Source organism: Cololabis saira, chromosome 15 (genome assembly GCF_033807715.1).
Source record: "Cololabis saira isolate AMF1-May2022 chromosome 15, fColSai1.1, whole genome shotgun sequence".
NCBI lineage: Eukaryota > Metazoa > Chordata > Actinopteri > Beloniformes > Belonidae > Cololabis > Cololabis saira.
Window position 1 is genome coordinate 44,698,250 of NC_084601.1, and position 24,760 is coordinate 44,723,009.

Here is a 24,760-nt window from a genome sequence, read left to right on the forward strand (position 1 = left end):
AAGGCCTTAATACGTGTATATTTATAATAGTTAATGATCAGATGAGACGCTAGCAGCAGGAACGTTGGTCCATGAAGACTAGAGGAGTCGTTCACTTTAACCGTCGGGGCAAAGAGTCGCTGCTACATGTTTTATGGATGATTTAGTGAAGCTACTTGCTATTTAAACAGAGATCAGGCAGATTAGCTTGTGTTGGTTGATTAATGCCAGTAAATGTCAGACAGAAGTGTTAATAAAACATCAGATCCTCCAGATAGACGAGGAACAAACAGCTGTAATCCTGCCGTTTATCGGCTACCGGACCCGGCTGTGATTGATGCTTTGGTTCTGCTAATGCTTTGATTACGGTGGGTCCCGCTAACGCTAATGCTAATGCTTTGATTACGGGGGATTAAGGGGTTTACAGAAACCTGGCTGGGATTTCTGCTCCGGTTCATGTAGTTAAGACTCAGAGGATTGAAGGATTGAAGCTGCTGCTTTTCTGGAGAAACAAAAGCTGCTGTTTGATCCCAGCGGGAAACTGATGTGAGGAGACGATGGAGGGATGAGGGAAAAGAGAAGGGAGGGAGGGAAACATGATGGATGGGGGTGGAGGGATAGGTGGATGAACCATGTTGGAAATATTCTGAGCCAAAATAGAACCGTGTTCGTTAGGGATGGGAATCGAGAACCGGTTCTTGTTCAGAACCGGTTCCCAGTGTTTCAATTCCTTGGAATCGTTTGGCTTTTTTGCAAACGATTCCCTTATTGATTCCAGTGGGCGACATGCGCATTCGCGCCCAGCAGGAAAACATGGCGGCAAAGCGGCAGAAACGCTGGAAAGTTTGGTTCCATTTTACCAAAAAGGATGACAACAGGGCGACTTGTTGTTCTCCACAGCTGGAGACAAACATAAGTCCAGAAAGATCACGTATCCTTCCTGAAAAAGCAGATATGCTTATTTTTCTCTAAAAGAATTGTTAATTCTTCATAGTTGATGGTTGCAGAAATGAACAATGCACAGTTCCATTTGACTGGAGTTGATTGTATTTGTCACTGGCTGACGTAGTTTTATTTTTGAGCGCTCAGCTCAGATATTCTTTTAAAAATCGGTCTTTTTAAAAAAGAGAATTTTAATTTCTATTGGAGAAGAATATTTATTAGTGCCACGGCTTGTGCCAAGTGGCACTCCTCCTCCATAGCTATGCAATAGCAATGGAGGAGGCGTGCCTCTTGGCGCAAGCCAGAGGCACTATTGTTATTGTGTGCGTTTCATCGTATTCATTTTCCGGACAAAACTTCAGCGCGTAACTAGTCCCGCAGCTTTGAGAAAACGCGAAAAGAAAAAACGTAGAAACGTTCGGCTTAAGGTGGAATCGTGTGCTATGACTTTTATTAGCGATTGACGTGCACGTTTTTGCGCAACGTGCAAAAACGTGCGCGCTTACCCCCATCCGGAATGCATTGGGAGAACTTTGGGGCCTCACCACTCGCACACCGTTACTCGAAAAATTCTGAACTGATTTAGAAAGTTGTAGGCCCTGAATTTAACTACAGTCCTGTGGATTTTCAGAGCGATGGCAAAAATAGTTTTTGCACGAAGTGCAAAAACATTTACAAATTTCCAAACTTATGGGGAGCTAAATTTCCCCATGTATTTCTATGGCCCCATTCAAAGCGGATGGGAATATGTCGAGAAAAAAGACAAAATTCACCTTTTTTCTGAGTCACGTATCTTTCTCATACTTGTACGTAGAACTGTCATTCAAACTTCAAAACGGAGGAAAACGTCTCTTCTCTCTCCAAACCTGAAACAGTTTTTTCCTAAGATGTACAGTTTTCAAGATATGAGCGCTCAAGCGAGGACTGGAAATCACTTTTTTGTCAAATTTAGAGTGAAGCTCTAATTTTTTAGAGTGAGAGAAACAGTCAAAAAATGACCTTATTATTATTACATGTTGGGATTCATGTTGGGATTCATAAAATGTGACTTTGACAGACGGGGTATGCACAAAATTCAAACGGGGGGGCTAACAGCCATGGGAATTCCTGCCTCGGTCTCCATTGACTGCAATGTAAAAAAAAAAATAAAAAAGTTTTCTTAAAATAAATCTCACTTTGTTTTCGAACTGCCGTTACTAACACATTTTAAGGAATATCTGAATAAAATTAAGATTGTCAGAATCTGCCGGGTTCTGTGTCTCTCACAATGTCTTTGTTTTTCTGCTAGGTGCTATGGTTTTCTCACAAATCAGAGTTATTTGAGAACTTGTCACAAGGCAAAAGCTGGGGTTTTCTCAAAGCGAACCCAGAACATTCCTCATTTCGAGGTTCTTGTTGCCCCTAGCAACCAGACCTCAGCTGTTGACTGATTAGACTGACCCAGAACTGGTCACATGACCCAGTCAGTACAGACTTCATATACTTTAACCTGGAAAATGGAGAAATCTGAACCCTGACCTTCTGACCTTAGATGATCCCCAGTCCTGCTGGGAACCGGTTCATGGGATATATATGTATATTATTATTATTATACATATAAATATTTACATTTGTATATTATATATACAAATTAGCCCCGCCCCTTCTTCTGATTGGCCGATATGTTATAGTCCAATATCTTTTGAATGGTTTGACATAGAGAATCCTGTGTGGTGTCATTGGACTTAGTTTTGAGTCCTTCACCTTTATTGCTGGCAAAATCAAATAATGCACACAAATGTGCAGCAGCCCGCCGTGGCACTCTCGAAATTTCTGCAAGGAAATTGTCTAGTTTTATTATTATTATTTAAATGTATTTTCAAAGCAAATAATTTTTTCGGAGGACCCAAGGCTGGGGGCGTCTTAACACCTCACTTGTATTGTTTTGTTCAAAGATATAAAACAATGTTGATGCTAATCCACCTGTTTGTTTTCCTTTTTTCCAAATGAAAATCGATAAGAGAATCGAATCGTTAAACAGAATCGAAAATGGTATCGGAAAAATCTTATCAATTCCCATCCCTAGTGTTCATGACATCATCAAACAGACGCGCCGTTAAGGGAATCGTTAGTCGGACACGACCCGCTGGAACCCCGGACTCCCATCACTCCCATCCATCATCCATCCATCATCCCTCCATCCCTCCATCCTCCTCCTGCTCCGTCGTCCTTAAACGACTGAATTATGTTGTTCCTCCTCTTCTGAATGCTAAATCCTAACGACCAGATCATCTCACTTGTTCTGCCGACAGCAGATTCATCCAGTTCCAGTGATAATGTTGCTAACAGGGAGACGTTGCTAACAGGGAGACGTGAGGATGTGGAGGGTTGATGTTGCTAACGTGCTAACGGTGAGGATGCAGAGGTTTGATCCCAGCATGCTCCGGTCCCCGGTTCCTCAGATAAAGCCATTTCCTGTGACAGCTTTGATAAGTGGAGCCACTAATAACCGTTTAGAGCTGGACGAGCCGCCGCAGGAAGACAAATTCAATTTGTTCCTGGTGACGGGCGGCAGCAGCAAAGACTGATGGATCTGACTGGAACGCTTTCCTGCTGAGCGGTTAGCGTCACCTTTGACCCCCGGCGGTGAACCGATTCCTGCAGCGTTTAGGAGAGTTAGATCCTGGAAACAGTTAGATCCTGGAAACAGCAGCGTTTAGAGAGTTAGATCCTGGAAACAGCAGCGTTTAGGAGAGTTAGATCCTGGAAACTTTGATCAGGACGAAGGAGCCGTGTAAAGGTTCCAGGCTACTGCGTTTTTATTCTCCAGACATTAGGAAGACGGATTTGTTTTAGGAAGACGGATGTGTTTGCTCGGTGTTGGGGAAACATCAGTCTTCAGAAACCTGAACTCTGTCTGCAGGAAAACTACAAGGTTTGAGATAACGAGTCTTTGTGTTTCACCGACTCAGGAACTGAGGACGTAACGTCTGCGCAGCGTCTTCCTGCTAACGGCTAATGGAGGTAGAGGACGTAGACGTAGACGTAGACGTAGACGAAAACTTAGACCTGGACGTAGACGTAGACGTAGACGTAGACGTAGACGTAGACGTAGACCAACCTGATCTCACAAAAATCTGTGAAATGCCCACGACATCTCACCACTATTTTCCGTGGTACTGTATATACACGGAAAATGGTATAATTCCGTGTGAGCACCACGGATATTGTACTATGCGAAGTCAATGGGATCCGTTGTTGTGATATATACACGGATTATTACATTATTATTATGAATATATTATTCTTTGTTATAGTGGCTAAATTATGAGTTTTTGTCACGCAAGGTACTGTTTGTTACTGTCAGTTTGTAAAAGCATGTTTTTAACGCTGTTTTAGCAGTGTTTTATTGAGGTTTTAATGGGAGCACCACGGATATAGTACTATGCAAAGTCAATGGGATCCGTCACCCGATTTGACTGCTGTCATATTATTGAATGAAGGATAAAACGATAACAATCATCCCATAGATATGGGCCAGTAGGGCCCTACTCTACCTACTAGTAGGCGCAGGAGGCTGTTATCGCCCCTTTCTCTGGCTAACCCCATGTTATTAATGCTCAGTAGCCACAGAAGTTTGTTATGTATTGTTATAGGTTTGCCTATGAGGCCTATTTCGTGTCTATTTTTGCACAGTTCACTAACGCTTTGAGCTAGGAGGCTGAAATTCCAGACTCTGTATCAGGAGGTGACTCTCATCCACTGTGCCGAGGTCCAGACCCGTGGGACCTTCGGAAGTGCCAAAGGTCACCGTGTGAGGTGCCTTTTTCGGGCCTTTTTTGTGTGTTTTTTGAATAATTCACTAACGCTTTGAGCTGTGAGGCTGATTGTTCTTTCATAACCAAAATGAGGAAAATACTTTGGCGAACAAGTCGTGCCCAGAGCGTTGTCTCGAACCCCAGTCTCCCAGACCACAGTCAACTGCACTAACCAGTCTCCCAGACCACAGTCAACTGCACTAACCAGTCTCCCAGACCACAGTCAACTGCACTAACCAGTCTCCCAGACCACAGTCAACTGCACCAACCAGTCTCCCAGACCACAGTCAACTGCACTAACCAGTCTCCCAGACCACAGTCAACTGCACTAACCAGTCTCCCAGACCACAGTCAACTGCACTAACCAGTCTCCCAGACCACAGTCAACTGCACTAACCAGTCTCCCAGACCACAGTCAACTGCACTAACCAGTCTCCCAGACCACAGTCAACTGCACTAACCAGTCTCCCAGACCACAGTCAACTGCACTAACCAGTCGGCCAAATGCTGATGTGTTGCCCAGGCGGGCAAGGCCTTATCTATCTGTGGTCGTTACACTATGTTCCAAAAAGTATTGTTTTTAATGGACAAGATCCGGCATTTTACGTTGAATTCTATTGTTCAGGTTTTAAAATTCTAGCTAAATACATAAAAAAGGGAGGTGAGGTGTGAGCTTCATAACAAAACTGTACCTACTGAGCATTAATAACATGGGGTTAGCCATAGAAAGGGGCGATAATGAGGTGTGAGCTCCATAGCAAGCATTAATAACATGGGGTTAGCCATAGAAAGGGGCGATAACAGCCTCCTGAGCCTACTAGTAAGTAGAGTAGGGCCCTACCGGCCCATATCTATGGGATGATTGTTATCGTTTTGTCCTTCATTCAATGGTTTGACAGCAGTCAAATCGGGTGATGGATCCCATTGACTTCACATAGTACTATATCCGTGGTGCTCCCATTAAAACCTCAATAAAACACTGCTAAAACAGCGTTAAAAACATGCTTTTAGAAACTGACAGTAATAAACAGTACCTTGCACGACAAAAACTCATAATTTAGCCAAAATGACAAAGAATAATATATATATAATATATATATATTATATATAATATATATAATAATAATGTGTGCTCACACGGAATTATACAATTTTCCGTGTATATACCACGGAAAATAGTGGTGAGAGGTCGTGGGCATTTCACAGATTTTTGTGAGATCAGGCTGAGATGAATGGATGACTGATCTGGTACTGGCGTTTAGATGACCAATCAGCAGATTAGATTAGTACTTGTTGAGGCAGAAACTTTAGTTGCTTAATCAGCCTTAATCAGGACAACTCTGAACCTTTGAAATTAGAAAACTGACTTTTTAAAAACTCTCCAACCTGCTGTCAATCAAACATCTGATGGAAACGCTGAAGGAAACAGATCCAGAGTGAGAAACATCCTTTAAACTAGAACTGTACTATAAATATTCATCATGCAGAGACGTCAGGGCGTCGCTGATCAGAGAAGAGCAGAGTTTGAGTAAAAGAACATCTGTAACCGTTCAGAAACTCCGACAGGCAGGAAGCTACGCCGCTAACAGTCGTAGCCCAGTTCTGTCAGCCGAGCTACATGTGCTACTTCCAATAACGCTAGGCGTCAACAACAGTTGTCAGGCGGCGCGTTGGGGGGAATTTAAACCCAGAGCTGCTTCATTATCTATAAATAAAACAGAATAAAGTTCCTCCCCAGCGAAGCGTCACTTACTTTAGGAAACTGCTTGACTGGAATCAGAACTTTCTGGCCCAGTTTCATGTTCTTGTTGATGACGACGTCGATGAACTTCTCCTCCTCCTTCCCCTCGTCTCTCTGGACTTTGTCGATCTCTGGACGGAGAAGAGAAGAAGAAGAGACGCCGTTAGGTTGAGAAACGGGAATGATGTGGTTTATCGTTGGAGACGCACCGATCGATCGGAAATCGATCGGTATCGGCCGATAATGGCCCGATCTGTTTTGATCGTCATTCTCAAAATAATATTTCAAAGTAGGGCTGGGTGGTATGGACTAAAAGTCATATCTGGATATTTTCCAGCTGAATGTTGATACTCGATATATATCCATATTTTTTCTGTGCCATAATTGGGGTTTCCCCCAAAGCATTATAGCATAGCATCTCTGTTAGCATCTCTGTTAGCTTCTCTGTTAACATCTCTGTTAGCATCTCTGTTAGCATCTCTGTTAGCTTCATTTCTTAAAAAAACAGTCAGTTTTAATACAAAGCCTCTGCACAATATCAACATGTATAAAACAAATGAAATAAAAATAAACTGCCTGCATATATAGAATAAAAATGCTTCTTGAATAAAATAAAACAAATATCCCTTTCCTGCATAACAATTAAATTAAAATACACTGTGTAATTAATACAATGTAGACAGTAACAGGCAGACTTTTCCACTGAGGTTGACAGTTGTGCAAATAACAAAACATTTGTGCAAATCTCAAATAAAACATTCAAGTCAATTTGTCACAAAATAAGCTGTATCAAAATAATTTAATTTTTTTTTTTTTTTTTTTTTAAATCGATATAAACGATATTGTCTCGTACCATATCGCGTTTGAAAATATGTCGATATATTAAAATCTCGATATATCGCCCAGCCCTACTACATAGGGTGTTTTCTTCCCCATTACCAGACAGTTTTATAGTTTTATAGCCAGTATATTTTAAGATGAACCTCACGGTTCCCCAGAACTTAGATCTCTGAAGAGAATCTCAGTGTTTATCAGGTCACTTCTATCAACGTTTCTGAGCACAAAGCAGCGTTTTTAATGACTAGTTGAATCAGTTTCTGCTGGTGAAACTCTGAATGAGAGACGGGACAGAAACTCCGACCGGGGCCTCGTTTCTCCTTTCAGAGACAGACTTTGATGAATCCAGAGACGTAACCTTGAACGTTCAATCAGACGGATAACATCAGTGTTTCAGCGCCGGGGAAACGTTTGTGCAGAGAGGGCAGCGCTAACGCTAACGCTCCGGGCTAAAAGCCCGGCACAAGAAAGGGTGAGACAGAGGTCAAAACTCCATCTCCCATTTATTCCTCCTGAGCGAAAGGATTTTCAAATAGGAAACAAAAACACCATCAGATTAGAGTGAGAGCAACATCACAAAGAAAGCCCGGGCTCCTCCGGTTCCTCCGGTTCAGGGTTTCTGACGACGTGATGCTTTTGACTAAGTGAAATGAACATTTTTCAAATAGGAAACCAAAACAACATCAGATTAGAGCGAGAGATGATACACTGGATCTTCAAAAAGCAGGATATTAATTATGATCACATACTTCGCTAAGAAATGTAGACTTTTACTTTGGAAAGATGATTCCCCTCCAACTTTCAAGTTCTTTTTGGATCAAATGTCAGTTTTTTAACCATTTGAAAAATGAACTTTGGAAAAATACAACTGTGGTCAAATCCTTCAAGAATTTTGGTCTCCATTATTTTCAAAACTGGAGAACTTTTCTAAGGGGGATCAATGAGTATCTCTATTTTCAAACTATATATAGTTTATTGATATTGCTGTTGATGCCATTTAAAAAAAGAATTTAATTTAATTTTTATATATATATATATATATATATATATATATATATATATATATATATATATATATATATATATATATATATATATATGTAGCTGAGCGTACTGGGTTCGCCTGTACGGTAGGTGTAATCCTAGACTTATAATCGGGACAGGAGCCGAGAAAGTGGATTCGGTAACCACCGCTTCTTTATTTCCTCCTCCACACTCAAAACAGGAACAGGATGAAAGACGTCACAGCCGTACGGCAACTCAGGCAGGGCAAAATACTCCCCCTCCTTCAATAACACAATCCCCTTTTGAGCCAACACTAAACAGTTTGCTACATATATATATATATTTAATTTTTCAATGTATGATTTGTTTTTTTGTTTTTTGTTTTCCCCTGGGCAATTATGGGGAGGGTAAAGAAAAAGAAAATGTGGGTAAAGTAGAAATTGTGAATGTGAAAATGCGAATTGTGAAAATAATTGTGAAATAAAAAGATGCCTTCTTGGCCAGGACCCCCTTGCAAAAGAGATTTTAATCTCAATGGGATTATTCCTGGATAAATAAAGGTTAAATAAAAAAAATAAAAAAGATATTAAAAAAAACAACAAAAAAAGATTAGAGCGAGAGCAACATCACAAAGCCTGGACTGCTCCGGTTGCTCCGGTTGCTCCGGTTCCTCCGGTACAGCGTTTCTGACGACGGCTTCAGAAAAGGAGACGTGACGCTTTTGACTGAAGTGAAATAAACATTTTTTAATTTGAAAACACAGCATGAAGAAAATGTTCCACATTTTTCAATTAAAGGGATCTGAACATTTGGAGCCAGAAAACAAGGAAGTCAGAAAAACGAGTGAAGCTTCTGAACAAAGCGCCGCGGCAGAAACATTAGCTGGGTGTAATTAAAACCTTTGATCGGAGTTTTAAGCAGGATAAAAGTATCAGAGAGAGGGAGAGATATCTTAAAGCCTCTTTTATCCCGGAGGGAGAAGAGAGAGCAGACGCTGAGGAAAAACATTAATATTAATGCTAAGTCTCCTAGCAACACTAGCAACACTAGCAACATGTCAGGACGGCCTCGTCCTCCGAGCCCACGGTTCCAATAAATAAATGTATATATAATAAATATGTATTGGAGGTTCCAGATACAGATTTATATTTCTGAGGTTTGTCGTGTTGGTTTTGTTTATTTAAAACCACCTTTGTAACTATAAATCTATCACCACATTCAGTCTTTGGAGACAAATCCCTGCTGTAAAAGATACTAAATACTAAACTACAACAATTAAATTTAATTGATCCTTCTTTCTTTCTTTCTTTCTTTCTTTCTTTCTTTCTTTCTTTCTTTCTTTCTTTCTTTCTTTCTTTCTTTCTTTCTTTCTTTCTTTCTTTCTTTCTTTCTTTCTTTCTTTCTTTCTTTCTTTCTTTCTTTCTTTCTTTCTTTCTTTCTTTAAAAGAATCCCCATGAGCTAACGCCAAAACTAGCTAGTCTTCCTGAAGTCCAGACAATAAAGTACAAAAAAATAAGTCTACACTTCTTCCTACTCCTTTTTGCCCATGTAAATTAAGATATTAAGTGTTAAAGTATGAAATTATTTGCTTTGTTTTGTTTTCTTATCTTCTCTTTTAACTGTTGTCTTTTACATGTACAAAATAAAAATCAAATCGAATCAAATCAAAAGCAAACGTACAATCTTGTTAGGATTTTATGAAATTGTTTAAGAGTTTGAAGGGTTTTTACACTGGTGTTTTTTCTGTATTTGCAGGGTCGACTCCTGTTTTATGACTACGCTGTTAAATAGAGTTTCTTTGGGTGAAGACAATTAAGATAAACAGCTGTTTTAACACTGATGGGTCTAATCCATTATCTGGCATGACATCTTAAGTAGGAAGTAAAAAGGGACATTATTATTATTATTATTATATATGGCTGAAGGTCTGACATGTTTGGCAGATGAGGTTTACGACAAAGAACTCCTCCCTTTTTAGTATAATTACGACTGGATTAGTAGATATCCCAGCTGGTCCTGGTACCCTGAAGGAGCTTGTGGTCCTGGTACCCCGGGGGGGGAAATCATCACCGGCCGGTCGGGGGGCGAGAGGGCAACTTCCCTGGAGCTGGACGGTAGAACCAGCAGGCCAGCGAGTTGGCTAGCGGGTTTGTCTGAATGGTGAGTCTTTGTGAGGATGAAAGGAAGTGGCAGCGTGAGGCGGCAGCTCCTCCAGCTCCGTCATTATCATCCTCCGCCGGAATAAAAGCCATGAAACTCGCATCAGTGACACGACACAAAGCCCTGCTGCGTCTGCCTCAGATTCCTCTCTGTCTGAGGGACGGAACATCAAGCTGTAGTGAACGTTGGAAACCTCCATCAGACGCTCCGCAGGCGCCGCTGACGCTAGCAGGGCTTTATGGAAATCATCCGTCACCAACACACGCTGAACTCCTGCAGCGAGAGAAACAACGACGGGACTCAGCGGTTCCTGACGACTTTCCTGACGCCTCCAGAGGAAATATATCCAGTTGAAATGTGAATGAAGTGAAGGATTCAGACTCCAGAGGGTTTTACTAGAGGCTTTAACCGACTCCACGTTTGACAGATTCATGTAGAAAAGCATTAAAACAATCACTGGATCAGAGAGTCTTAGAATGAGACAAACTCAACCTCAGATAAATGTGACTTTGTTCACTTCACCTCTATTTACACAAAGATCCTACGGGCAATACCAAGTATCCCCTCCATTCAGCAGCTTCTACTTCCTCCCTCGGCAGCAGGAACCATCAACAACGTTAAAACCACGATGCAACAATGTTATTATTCAACAACATTACGATGATGCAACAATGTTACAACGATCTCAGCCCCCAGAACCTCCTCTAACCACCGCTGCAGAATCCGGTTGTGCAGGAAACTTTGGGAGCGTCAGCTTCTCCTGCCAGAGCTGGAAACTCTGGATGCAAAACACCGGATCCTGCATTGTGGGAGTGAGAGGGGCAGGGTAACGGCCCGGTCAGGGTAACGGCCCCTTTTGGGCGGGGGAGAGGTTTGTCCGTCAAGACTCCTCTCCCTGGCCCTGCACCCCAACCTGGGACTTGCTGATTGGGCCGGAGTTTCGGGAGCTGCGTGCTGGCCTGCGGTCCCCACCCCCGGTCATCCCGTTGCTGCTTCCACCTGCCTGCTGTGCTGCTGACGTCCCTGACCCACCAGTCTGGCCCTCGGCAGGAGGGTCCCCCCTTATGATCCTGGTCCTGCTCAAGGTTTCTTCCTCCTAAAGGGGAGTTTTTCTTGCCACTGTTTGGCTTAAGGTTTTTCTCCCACTATGGGAGTTTTTACCTGCCATTGTTTATGTAATAACTGCTTTTTTTTAATTTTTTTTTTTTCAAAAACGGCCCATAGCGCAAGACGTGGTTCCCCCGGGAACTCGACGTGGTTCCCCCGGGAACTAACCGCATAACTTACCGGCTAAGGCTGAGTTCAGAAACATAAGAAAGAAAGAAAGAAAGAAAGAAAGAAAGAAAGAAAGAAAGAAAGAAAGAAAGAAAGAAAGAAAGAAAGAAAGAAAGAAAGAAAGAAAGAAAGAAAGAAAGAAAGAAAGAAAGAAAGAAAGAAAGAAAGAAAGAAAGAAAACATTACAAACTCAGTATTTTATTCATTCTGTCCTCGTCGGCTCCACACGGCTGATAAATTGTTGCCTTAAAGTCGGAACATTTCATAAATCAACAGTTATTGAACAGCGTTCTCAAAGCCTGGGAATTACTTGGAGAGAACGAAACTACAGAGTTAAAAGCAGAGTTGCACTAAACTGCAGAAAACGCCCCGTTTTTCCATCCAGTTTATGGAATTCTGTCTACTCTTAAATGTTTTCTGTCATTACGTGTCGTGACTGTCTGTCCTCCAGGTGAATTATTAAAAAACTCAAAAGTATCAAACTATAATAAACTGAATCAAATCAAACAGTCACTGAAACACAGAGGGAGTGAATTTACGCAGGATAAACAGTCCTGTCCAGGCAAAAAATAACGTTTCTTGAGGTTTATTCCATTGTTGTACCTTCAAAATAAAAGCATGGTAAAGTGCCAATATAAATGTAATCAATACTAAATATCATAAACAAGCTAAAGGTGTGTTCCCAAAACTAAACCACAAAAACTAACTAAATAATAAATTATTAAATAATGCAAAAGTGACAAATAGCTCCAACATTAAGCATTGCACAGATTTAAACTGCATTTACAGTTTATAAAGCTCTTATTACAGTTTATAACTCTCTTCTGGCCGACCGGTGGCTCCACAACGGGACGCTAGCCAGCGCTAACTCCATCAGGAGAGGCTCCTCTAAAGCAGCTCAGTGATTATTCCTCCCGGTTAAAATTCATAAGCCGGGTAGATTTTACAGGATTATGAGAAACGAGGCGAACAGAAGCAACTGGGTCATTAAGTCCAGAAACTTCCTGTTGAGGAGATCACAGGTGCATGCTGGGACATTCTTGCTCTGTTACTGGAGATGCAGAAATGTAAGAGGAACAGACGGAATAATAATAATAATAATAATAATAATTAAAGCTGCAACGGGCCCTTGGTCACGTTCAGGCTGCAGTGGAAGCTTGCATATATATCAAACCATTCAAAAGAACTATCAGATATCAACCAATCAGAAAAAGGGGCGGGGCTAATTTGCACCAATTATGTTCAAGGACTCAAAACCGAGTCCGATGACACCACCATGACTCTTTATGTCAAACTATTCAAAAGTTATGGCAGAAAGTAGGAACTATCAAATATGGACCAATCAGATGAAGGGGGGGGCGCGCTTTTTGGCGTCTAGCGTCGCCACGGTAACACTTTTGACTGAGAAAAGTAATGCGTGTTGTCGCAGGATGGAGACGAACATTTTGATGTATAACACACCTGGGTGCACGTTACGGTTCGGGCCGTATTAACTGCCGAAGGAATGGCATAAATTGCGCCAAAATTAGAAAGAAAGAAAGAAAGAAAGAAAAAAAGAAAGAAAGAAAGAACGAAAGAAAGAAAGAAAGAAAGAAAGAAAGAAAGAAAGAAAGAAAGAAAGAAAGAAAGAAAGAAAGAAAGAAAGAAAAAGAAAGAAAGAAATTACACAATTAATTGAAAATGGCCGACTTCCTGTTGGGTTTCGGCCATGGCTTGCTTTCTTTCAGAAAGAAAGAAAGAAAGAAAGAAAGAAAAGTACTGACTGGAACTCTGGAACTAAATATACAGAAACTAAAAGCACATTTCTGTCCGTCAGTTAATCAAATAAAGTACAAGTTTATGTTTATCTGCAGCTTCATCAGCCGACGGCTCCGTTCAGTAAAACCGCCGTCTTTTATTGAGTTTGTCGTCAGATGTCGGGGTTTATTAGTTTCCTGAATGCAACATTTCCAATCATGAAAACCAGAATAAACGTCCCGTTTCCAGTATTTGATGGTTTGTTTGTGAGCGTTATCGTTTGGCCACAACGAGCTCTCGCTGTGTTTCCTTTCAGAAATAATTGAACTGGAAATAAAAGAGCGTCTTTCTCTTTCTCTTCTGGTCCCACAATAAAATCATTTTAGTCTAAACAGAATGGTAATCTCAGGTCATCGTGTATAACGGCTCTGCCGTCGTTCCAGCAGAACGACTCATTATTCAGTTCTGTTGCAGTCGGGGTCAAACGGGAGAAAAGCTGCGACAGAAATGTCACGTTATTACGACTCTCTCCGTCTGCAGGACGACACGCTGCTGGAAACCCTGCAGAACGGCTCGGAAGACTGGAATAATCACTAAAACTGGAATAATCACTGAATAAAACTGGAATAATCACTGAAGAAAACTGGAATAATCTCTGAAGAAAACTGGAATAATCACTGAAACTGGAATAATCTCTAAAACTGGAATAATCACTAAAACTGGAATAATCTCTGAAACTGGAATAATCACTGAAACTGGAATAATCACTAAAACTGGAATAATCACTAAAACTGGAATAATCACTGAAACTGGAATAATCTCTAAAACTGGAATAATCACTGAAACTGGAATAATCACTGAAACTGGAATAATCACTAAAACTGGAATAATCACTGAAACTGGAATAATCTCTAAAACTGGAATAATCACTAAAACTGGAATAATCACTAAAACTGGAATAATCACTGAAGAAAACTGGAATAATAAGATAAGAAATCCTTTAATAGTCCCCCGGAGGGGAAATTTCCAATTTCTAATCACTAAAACTGGAATAATCTCTGAAGAAAACTGGAATAATCACTGAAACTGGAATAATCACTAAAACTGGAATAATCACTGAAGAAAACTGGAATAATCACTAAAACTGGAATAATCACTGAAACTGGAATAATCTCTAAAACTGGAATAATCACTGAAACTGGAATAATCACTGAAACTGGAATAATCACTAAAACTGGAATAATCACTGAAACTGGAATAATCTCTAAAACTGGAATAATCACTAAAACTGGAATAATCACTAAAACTGGAATAATCACTGAAGAAAACTGGAATAATAAGATAAGAAATCCTTTAATAGTCCCCCGGAGGGGAAATTTCCAATTTCTAATCACTAAAACTGGAATAATCTCTGAAGAAAACTGGAATAATCACTGAAACTGGAATAATCACTAAAACTGGAATAATCACTGAAGAAAACTGGAATAATCACTAAAACTGGAATAATCTCTGAATAAAACTGGAATAATCACTGAAACTGGAATAATCACTGAATAAAACTGGAATAATCACTAAAACTGGAATAATCTCTGAAGAAAACTGGAATAATCACTGAAACTGGAATAATCACTAAAACTGGAATAATCTCTGAAGAAAACTGGAATAATCACTGAAACTGGAATAATCACTAAAACTGGAATAATCTCTGGAGAAAACTGGAATAATCACTAAAACTGGAATAATCTCTCTGAAGAAAACTGGAATAATCTGCAGAAAACTGGAATAATCTCTCTGAAGAAAACTGGAATAATCACTAAAACTGGAATAATCTCTGAAGAGAGAGGAAGGGAAGAAGCACCAACACAGCCCGGGGTACCAGGACCAGCTCCTTCAGGGTACGAGGACCCTGTATATAATATATATATATAACATATAATAATGTAATGTAACCAAAATAAACCGTTTGTTCGTTCTGTCCTTCGTTCATTTCAGTCATTTACGCTGCAGATTAATGATGTTTTATCATTTTCCTCTGACATGCTGGCGTGGAACGCCGCGGTGCCCATGAGCAACACTCAAATACAAGCATCTTTATTACTGAAACATTTAAGCTTCTGGTCGGCGGGAGGAGATTGTGAAGCTGAAAACAGACGCAGTAAAGTCTGCAGTTCCTCTCCAGCAGAGACAGAAACAGATGATATCTGGATCAAATATCTGGATCAGATCCAGCCACGCTGGACTCTCTCTCAGCTCCGAGTTCCCGACTGACTCATCAGGAATAAAACCAGATAAAAAAAACAACCACAGCAGCAGCAGCAAGAATCATTCAAGCTAAAATATCACTTTATTCAGCAGCCGTATCATATCAATAATATCAATACTCAGTATCGATTCCCAAAACCAGGATATCAGAATCAGAAAGAGGAAAAAGGAACAAACACGTCCGACTTTAATCACCAGCGTCTGCAAGAGCTGAGACTCTTAGAAAGAAATCTACATTAAAACACGTCTAAATAGGTTTTTATTCACCAATTACTGACATGTATATATATATATATATATATATATATATATATATATATATATATATATATATAACATATCATAACATAACAATATAACATAAAGATATAAAACTGCAATTTTTTTGTGAAGTGAAGTGGAACGAAATGTATTGGATATTTCAAACTTTTTTAACAAATAAAAAACTGAAAAATTGGGCGTCCTTGACCATAATTGGTGAAAATCAGCCCCGCCCCTTCTTCTGATTGGTTGTCCCTATTTCAAGGACTCAATACTGAGTCCGATGACACCACCCACGACTCTTTATGTCAAACCTTTCAAAAGTTATGGCAGAGAAAAGTATTCTAGGGGGCGCTGTTGAGCCGTTAGGCAACAAAAAAAGAAGAAAAAAGAAAAAAAAAAAAAATTGGGCGTGCAAAATTATTCAGCCGCCTTAAGTGAATACTTTGTAGCGCCACCTTTTGCTGCGATTCCAGCGGTAAGTGGCTTGGGGTTTGTCTCCATCAGCAGTATATATATATATATATATATATATATATATATATATATATATATATATATATATATGGATAGAAAGGTCTTTGTTCAGGTGGAGATAAAGGTTCAGATGGATTTGGTGTTTGACTTTGTCTCCCTGAGCGTCGCCTGACAGACGGACAGACGGTGAGGGTTCCAGCAGGACGCTGATATCTTGGCTCAGGTGTGGTGTGTGATGTGTTGAGTGTTACACACTCAGAGATCACGGAGTCGAGGCTCCGACCCTCCCAGCCCTCCAAACCCTCCCAACCCCCCCAACAGACCCGCCAGCTCTTCAGAAACAGCAGCGTCTCGCCTCGCTAACGTCCTGAAGTCTCAATTCCTCCTCTCTCCTCTCCTCTCCTCCTCCTCCTCCTCATCTCCTCCTCCTCCTCCTCTCATCTCTCCTCCGCCTCCTCAAGGTCAGGCTGACGGCAGGATTCGTCTCGCCCTCTAATCCTGAGATTACATCCTCGGAGGCCGGACAAAGCCCTGTTCCCCCCCCGTCCTCCCCGTCCCCCCCGTTAGCCTCCGCGGCGCTGCGGCGAGCTAACGGGCCAGAACCTGCTCTCCGCGGCGGCTAACGGGCCAGAACCGGCTTACAGCGGGAGATAATGTCCCCGGATTAAAAGCCTCGAGTGGAGACGGTGAATATCTGGCTGCTGGAGCGTCGCTGATACACACACAAGCTAATACACACAACACACACACACACACACACACACACACACACACACACACACACCACACCAAACACACACCAGCTAACACACACTAACACACACACACAGCCACAAACACACCAAACACACACACACACACACACACACACACCCACCAAACACACACCAGCTAACACACACTAACACACACACACAGCCACAAACACACACACACACACACACACACACACACACACACACACACACACACACCCACCAAACACACACCAGCTAACACACACTAACACACACACACAGCCACAAACACACCAAACACACACACACACACACAGCCACTAACACACACCAGCCACACGCACACTCCAACACACACCCACCAAACACACACCTCTAGAAGAGGGTTTGTGGTCCAAATCCTGCAGGCTCAAGGGCAACGGCTGCAGCGATAGGAAATAAAACAGAGAACTGGATGACTGGATGCTGAACTCGGCCCAGGGGGACCCGGATCAAACTAGGATCAGACCCGGGTCGGACCCGGATCAGACCTGGGTCGGACCCGGATCAGACCTGGGTCGGACCCTTCTACCCATCTCTGGTCTGGACCCAGGACTGGAGTACCAGGTTTCTGGAGACCTGCCTGGTCCTCTAGACCCCTGGTACTCCAGGTGTACCGGGTCACCTGGGCTCATGCACGTCCATTTGCTTCCCAACATTTGAGAAGATTCTACCTCATGAAAGAAACACGTTATCACTGTCGCTCACGTCACAGGGAGCTGTAGCTAAATTACATCTGTAAGCTCCTCCCACCCTGCCTAAGCTCCTCCCAGCTAGGAAATCCAGAGTTCTGACCACGATACGCAACACAGTCAATAAGGACCTTATGACAATAATATGTGCAGATTTCATTGTGATTGGATGAACGAAACAGGAATTACAGCACATAATTTGATGAAAAATGTATACCTGACCAAAAGGTGGCGCTATGGAGTTCATCCAAGATTGTCATATCCACTTGCCTGATTAAATGTACAGATTCTGGGTCAAATTGGACAAATTATGTGCAAGTTGCAACAACTTTTATGTTCATGGTGAGACACTGAACTTTGCCTCCCTCTCACGGCGACGCCTTTTAATTAAAAATGACAGTTTTCACCGTCAGTCATTGTCAATGTCTTACCTACAATACACTCATCTGGCTTGGAGCACGGATGACAATTCCTGGTGCCAACAGGTCTAACCTTTATAACCTTTATAGACTTTATAACCTTTAAAACCTTTATAACCTTTATAACCTTTATAACCACAACTCACACTTACAAACAACAAAACAGCAAAGAAAACCGATGATAATGTCCAAGAACAGCACTGGTGAAACTGCAAACACTAACTTTACAAAGTTCCTCTTCAGACTGGATAAACATGTAACTTTACAAAGTTCCTTTTCAGACACGACAAACACTAACTTTACAAAGTTCCTCTTCAGACTGGATAAAGAGTAAAAGCAGCGATTCCTCTGACGTGAACGTCGTCAGAGTCGACAGATTGAACAGATTGAACAGGTCGTGTCATACAAATATCTAGGAGTCCAGGTGGACAATCAGCTCAAATGGAATGTCCACGTGGACTACCTGTGTGCAAAGTTGGCACAGCGCTTACACTTTCTTCGTAGGCTCAGGCTATTCGGTGTAAGCAAAGGAGTCATGTCCACATTCTATGATGCTGTCCTTGGCAGCATCATTAGATACGGCATGGCAGCCTGGTATGGGACGTTGTCAGTCCAGCTCAAATCTAGAATAGCTAAAATGCAAAAAACAGCCATGAAGGTAATCGGTAGGAAAGACTCTCCGTCACTCCAGGCAACTCTCGAGAAAACGGTTGTCAGCCTGGCAAATAGAATACTGTCCGACCCTTCACATATTTTATATCCCGAGTATGAGCTGCTACCCTCGGCTAGGCGCTAGCGAGCCGCTGCAGGTATAATCGTTATAAAATGTCCTTCCTACCTACTTCAATTGCCCTTTTGAACAAAAAATAGGGCCTTTTGTATGCTGTGTTGGGGGTTGTGCCTGTGTTCCCTCAGCTCCATGTTCCCCCACTGTCCAACCCCTACCTAATCCCCCTCCCTCCTCACTCTTACCCCCTCCCAACCCCTCACCCTTCCTACCGAGTGGGGGGGCATGGAGCGGGGGTGCATAGGGGCAGCCCCTAGTACTGTACTTTTTGTATCTGTGTGTTTTGCACTACTGTACTTTTGTACGATGATTTACTACTTGGATTTTGATTGTTGATCTTTTGATAGTACTCTTGTATGATGATTTATAACTGGGGTTTTTATTGTTGATCTTTTGATAGTACTTGAATTTTTACAATGATGAACTGTGAACTGCCGAAATGCTGTTGTTGATTGTTTGTCTCATGTTTTAAAAAGACGCTGTATGCACTTTGGCACCTTTGCCCAAAACAAATTTCCCCTCGGGGATAATAAAGTATATCTCATATATCCTCTCATCTCAGTTTCACCACCAAACTGGTAGAAACTCTGCAGAAAGTGAAGACGATCAAACTGATCAAACTGATCAAACTGCTGAATGTGGGATGAGCTCAGCGCTAAAGTAGGCTAATAATATTCCTCGTATCCATAATTCACCACGTTTCCTGTTATGAAATATTCTGTTTTCACACAATAGAGTCAGACTGTGGAGTTTTTCCCTCCAGCAGCTGGACTGGAACCCAAACATCTATCATTCATCTAAGATTCATGACGGGATCAGAGACACGAGCTGGAGACGCCCGTCAAAGCATCGTTTCCATGGTGACGCCTGGACACGCCCCCCGTGACATCACCGGGGTTTTCAGTCACATGACCTGATGTTATTTATTATATGGATAACTTACATCCTAAATATTCAAATATTCTCAACCTGGTGATTATTTTGGGTAAATATCAAGTTCACACTTGTAAGGGGAGATACTTCCTCCTTTACTATATTTTTACTTTTTTTTTTACCAACTTCTTTAAATCTATGAAGAAGATTGATAATATGAATGAATTTCCTAATATTTCCTAATTTTATATCTTTTTCACCCTGCTTTGATCTGTACATTCTTTGTGCTAAATAAAATTAAAAAGAAACACAAAAAAAATAAATCAGTCACATGACCCAAGGGTTTTTTATTAGGGCTGTCAAACGATTCATTTTTAAATCACGATTAATCCATGTTGTCCATAGTTTAATTAATCGCATATTAATCGCACATTTATTAACACATTTTTTGCTGTTCTAAATGACTTAATTAAGGTTTTTTTTCACTGTTTTTAATACTGTTAACAACATGAGAAAGGGCAAATATGCTGCTTTATGTTAATGTTTATTCAACTTTCCACAAAAAAAGCTTTTGACCTGAATATAACATTCATTCATAAATACAAATTTCGACTTCATTCTTGAAATTGTTCTTCAACATTAATTTTCGACATTTCGACTTTTTTCTTGAAGTGCATAATAAAAACAAATATTTTTCTCCTGCCTGGCCCTGATTCTGTTCTGCAGCCGTTAGCGAGAAGCATTAGCTTCAGCAGCTTCAGCAGCTTCAGCTGTAGAACTGCAGACGGGGGATAGATATTTATATATATTTATATATATTTATATAAATATATATATCTCGGGGGTAACGGGCCGTGAAGAATCACACCGGGCCGAACCACCGGCCGACTAGAGCGAGTAGAGCGAGACGCTCACAACGTAAACGTCTTGATTAAACTTCTCCAAACGTCTGAGGAAGATTCTTCTTAATCTGAGGAGCGAGACGGAGGACGAGTCTCGGAGAGAGAAACTCTTCTCCTACTGTTTCTGCTCAGATAAACTTCTACGACTGAACAAACACCATGTTTTAATTCCACGTTTAGAGAAGTGAAGATGTTAAACTCCATGAGCTGAATAGAATAAAATAGAATAGAATAGAATAGATCTTTATTGTGACCAGGTACAACCAAATTAAAAGAGTTCTTTAATAATAACTCGTGGCCACGCATTAATAACTCGTAGCCACGCATTAATAACTCGTGGCCACGCATTAATAACTCGTGGCCACGCATTAATAACTCGTGGCCACGCATTAATAACTTGTGGCCACGCATTAATAACTCGTGGCCACACATTAATAACTCATAGCCACGCATTAATAACTCGTAGCCACGCATTAATAACTCGTAGCCACGCATTAATAACTCGTAGCCACGCATTAATAACTCGTGGCCACACATTAATAACTCGTAGCCACGCATTAATAACTCGTAGCCACGCATTAATAACTCGTGGCCACACATTAATAACTCATAGCCACACATTAATAACTCGTAGCCACGCATTAATAACTCGTGGCCACGCATTAATAACTCGTGGCCACGCATTAATAACTCGTAGCCACGCATTAATAACTCGTGGCCACGCATTAATAACTCGTGGCCACGCATTAATAACTCATAGCCACACATTAATAACTCGTAGCCACACATTAATAACTCGTAGCCACGCATTAATAACTCGTGGCCACACATTAATAACTCGTGGCCACGCATAAATAACTCATAGCCACACATTAATAACTCGTAGCCACACATTAATAACTCGTAGCCACGCATTAATAACTCGTGGCCACGCATTAATAACTCATAGCCACACATTAATAACTCGTGGCCACGCATTAATAACTCGTGGCCACGCATTAATAACTCGTAGCCACGCATTAATAACTCGTGGCCACGCATTAATAACTCGTGGCCACGCATTAATAACTCATAGCCACACATTAATAACTCGTAGCCACACATTAATAACTCGTAGCCACGCATTAATAACTCGTGGCCACGCATTAATAACTCGTGGCCACGCATTAATAACTCGTGGCCACACATTAATAACTCATAGCCACACATTAATAACTCGTAGCCACGCATTAATAACTCGTGGCCACGCATTAATAACTCGTAGCCACGCATTAATAACTCGTGGCCACGCATTAATAACTCGTGGCCACACATTAATAACTCGTGGCCACACATTAATAACTCGTGGCCACACATTAATAACTCGTGGCCACGCATTAATAACTCGTGGCCACACATTAATAACTTGTGGCCACACATTAATAACTCGTGGCCACACATTAATAACTCGTGGCCACGCATTAATAACTCGTGGCCACACATTAATAACTCGTGGCCACACATTAATAACTCGTGGCCACGCATTAATAACTTGTAGCCACGCATTAATAACTCGTGGCCACGCATTAATAACTCGTGGCCACGCATTAATAACTCGTGGCCACGCATTAATAACTCGTAGCCACGCATTAATAACTCGTAGCCACGCATTAATAACTCGTGGCCACGCATTAATAACTCGTGGCCACACATTAATAACTCGTGGCCACGCATTAATAACTCGTGGCCACGCATTAATAACTCGTGGCCACACATTAATAACTCGTAGCCACGCATTAATAACTCGTGGCCACGCATTAATAACTCGTGGCCACGCATTAATAACTCGTGGCCACACATTAATAACTCGTAGCCACACATTAATAACTCGTGGCCACGCATTAATAACTCGTGGCCACGCATTAATAACTCGTTGCCACGCATTAATAACTCGTGACCATGCATTAATAACTCGTGGCCACGCATTAATAACTCGTGACCACACATTAATAACTCGTGGCCACGCATTAATAACTCGTAGCCACGCATTAATAACTCGTGGCCACACATTAATAACTCGTAGCCACGCATTAATAACTCGTAGCCACGCATTAATAACTTGTGGCCACGCATTAATAACTCGTGGCCACGCATTAATAACTCGTAGCCACACATTAATAACTCGTAGCCACACATTAATAACTCGTAGCCACGCATTAATAACTCGTAGCCACGCATTAATAACTCGTGGCCACACATTAATAACTCATAGCCACGCATTAATAACTCGTAGCCACGCATTAATAACTCGTAGCCACGCATTAATAACTCGTAGCCACGCATTAATAACTCGTGGCCACACATTAATAACTCGTAGCCACGCATTAATAACTCGTAGCCACGCATTAATAACTCGTGGCCACACATTAATAACTCATAGCCACACATTAATAACTCGTAGCCACGCATTAATAACTCGTGGCCACGCATTAATAACTCGTGGCCACGCATTAATAACTCGTAGCCACGCATTAATAACTCGTGGCCACGCATTAATAACTCGTGGCCACGCATTAATAACTCATAGCCACACATTAATAACTCGTAGCCACACATTAATAACTCGTAGCCACGCATTAATAACTCGTGGCCACACATTAATAACTCGTGGCCACGCATAAATAACTCATAGCCACACATTAATAACTCGTAGCCACACATTAATAACTCGTAGCCACGCATTAATAACTCGTGGCCACGCATTAATAACTCATAGCCACACATTAATAACTCGTGGCCACGCATTAATAACTCGTGGCCACGCATTAATAACTCGTAGCCACGCATTAATAACTCGTGGCCACGCATTAATAACTCGTGGCCACGCATTAATAACTCATAGCCACACATTAATAACTCGTAGCCACACATTAATAACTCGTAGCCACGCATTAATAACTCGTGGCCACGCATTAATAACTCGTGGCCACGCATTAATAACTCGTGGCCACACATTAATAACTCATAGCCACACATTAATAACTCGTAGCCACGCATTAATAACTCGTGGCCACGCATTAATAACTCGTAGCCACGCATTAATAACTCGTGGCCACGCATTAATAACTCGTGGCCACACATTAATAACTCGTGGCCACACATTAATAACTCGTGGCCACACATTAATAACTCGTGGCCACGCATTAATAACTCGTGGCCACACATTAATAACTTGTGGCCACACATTAATAACTCGTGGCCACACATTAATAACTCGTGGCCACGCATTAATAACTCGTGGCCACACATTAATAACTCGTGGCCACACATTAATAACTCGTGGCCACGCATTAATAACTTGTAGCCACGCATTAATAACTCGTGGCCACGCATTAATAACTCGTGGCCACGCATTAATAACTCGTGGCCACGCATTAATAACTCGTAGCCACGCATTAATAACTCGTAGCCACGCATTAATAACTCGTGGCCACGCATTAATAACTCGTGGCCACACATTAATAACTCGTGGCCACGCATTAATAACTCGTGGCCACGCATTAATAACTCGTGGCCACACATTAATAACTCGTAGCCACGCATTAATAACTCGTGGCCACGCATTAATAACTCGTGGCCACGCATTAATAACTCGTGGCCACACATTAATAACTCGTAGCCACACATTAATAACTCGTGGCCACGCATTAATAACTCGTGGCCACGCATTAATAACTCGTTGCCACGCATTAATAACTCGTGACCATGCATTAATAACTCGTGGCCACGCATTAATAACTCGTGGCCACACATTAATAACTCGTGGCCACGCATTAATAACTCGTAGCCACGCATTAA

The 24,760-nt window shown here is 41.5% G+C and overlaps 1 protein-coding gene across 1 annotated transcript in view; it reads right to left on the reverse strand.

Moving 5' to 3' along the window:
* The window catches only part of khdrbs3 (KH domain containing, RNA binding, signal transduction associated 3), a 120,386-nt gene that overhangs the window by 68,092 nt on the left and 27,534 nt on the right, over window positions 1–24,760 (reverse strand). Inside the window, exon 2 of the mRNA XM_061742266.1 lies at window positions 6,472–6,590. Coding sequence (XP_061598250.1) covers window positions 6,472–6,590 — 119 coding nt within the window. The remainder of the gene's footprint in view (window positions 1–6,471; window positions 6,591–24,760) is intronic.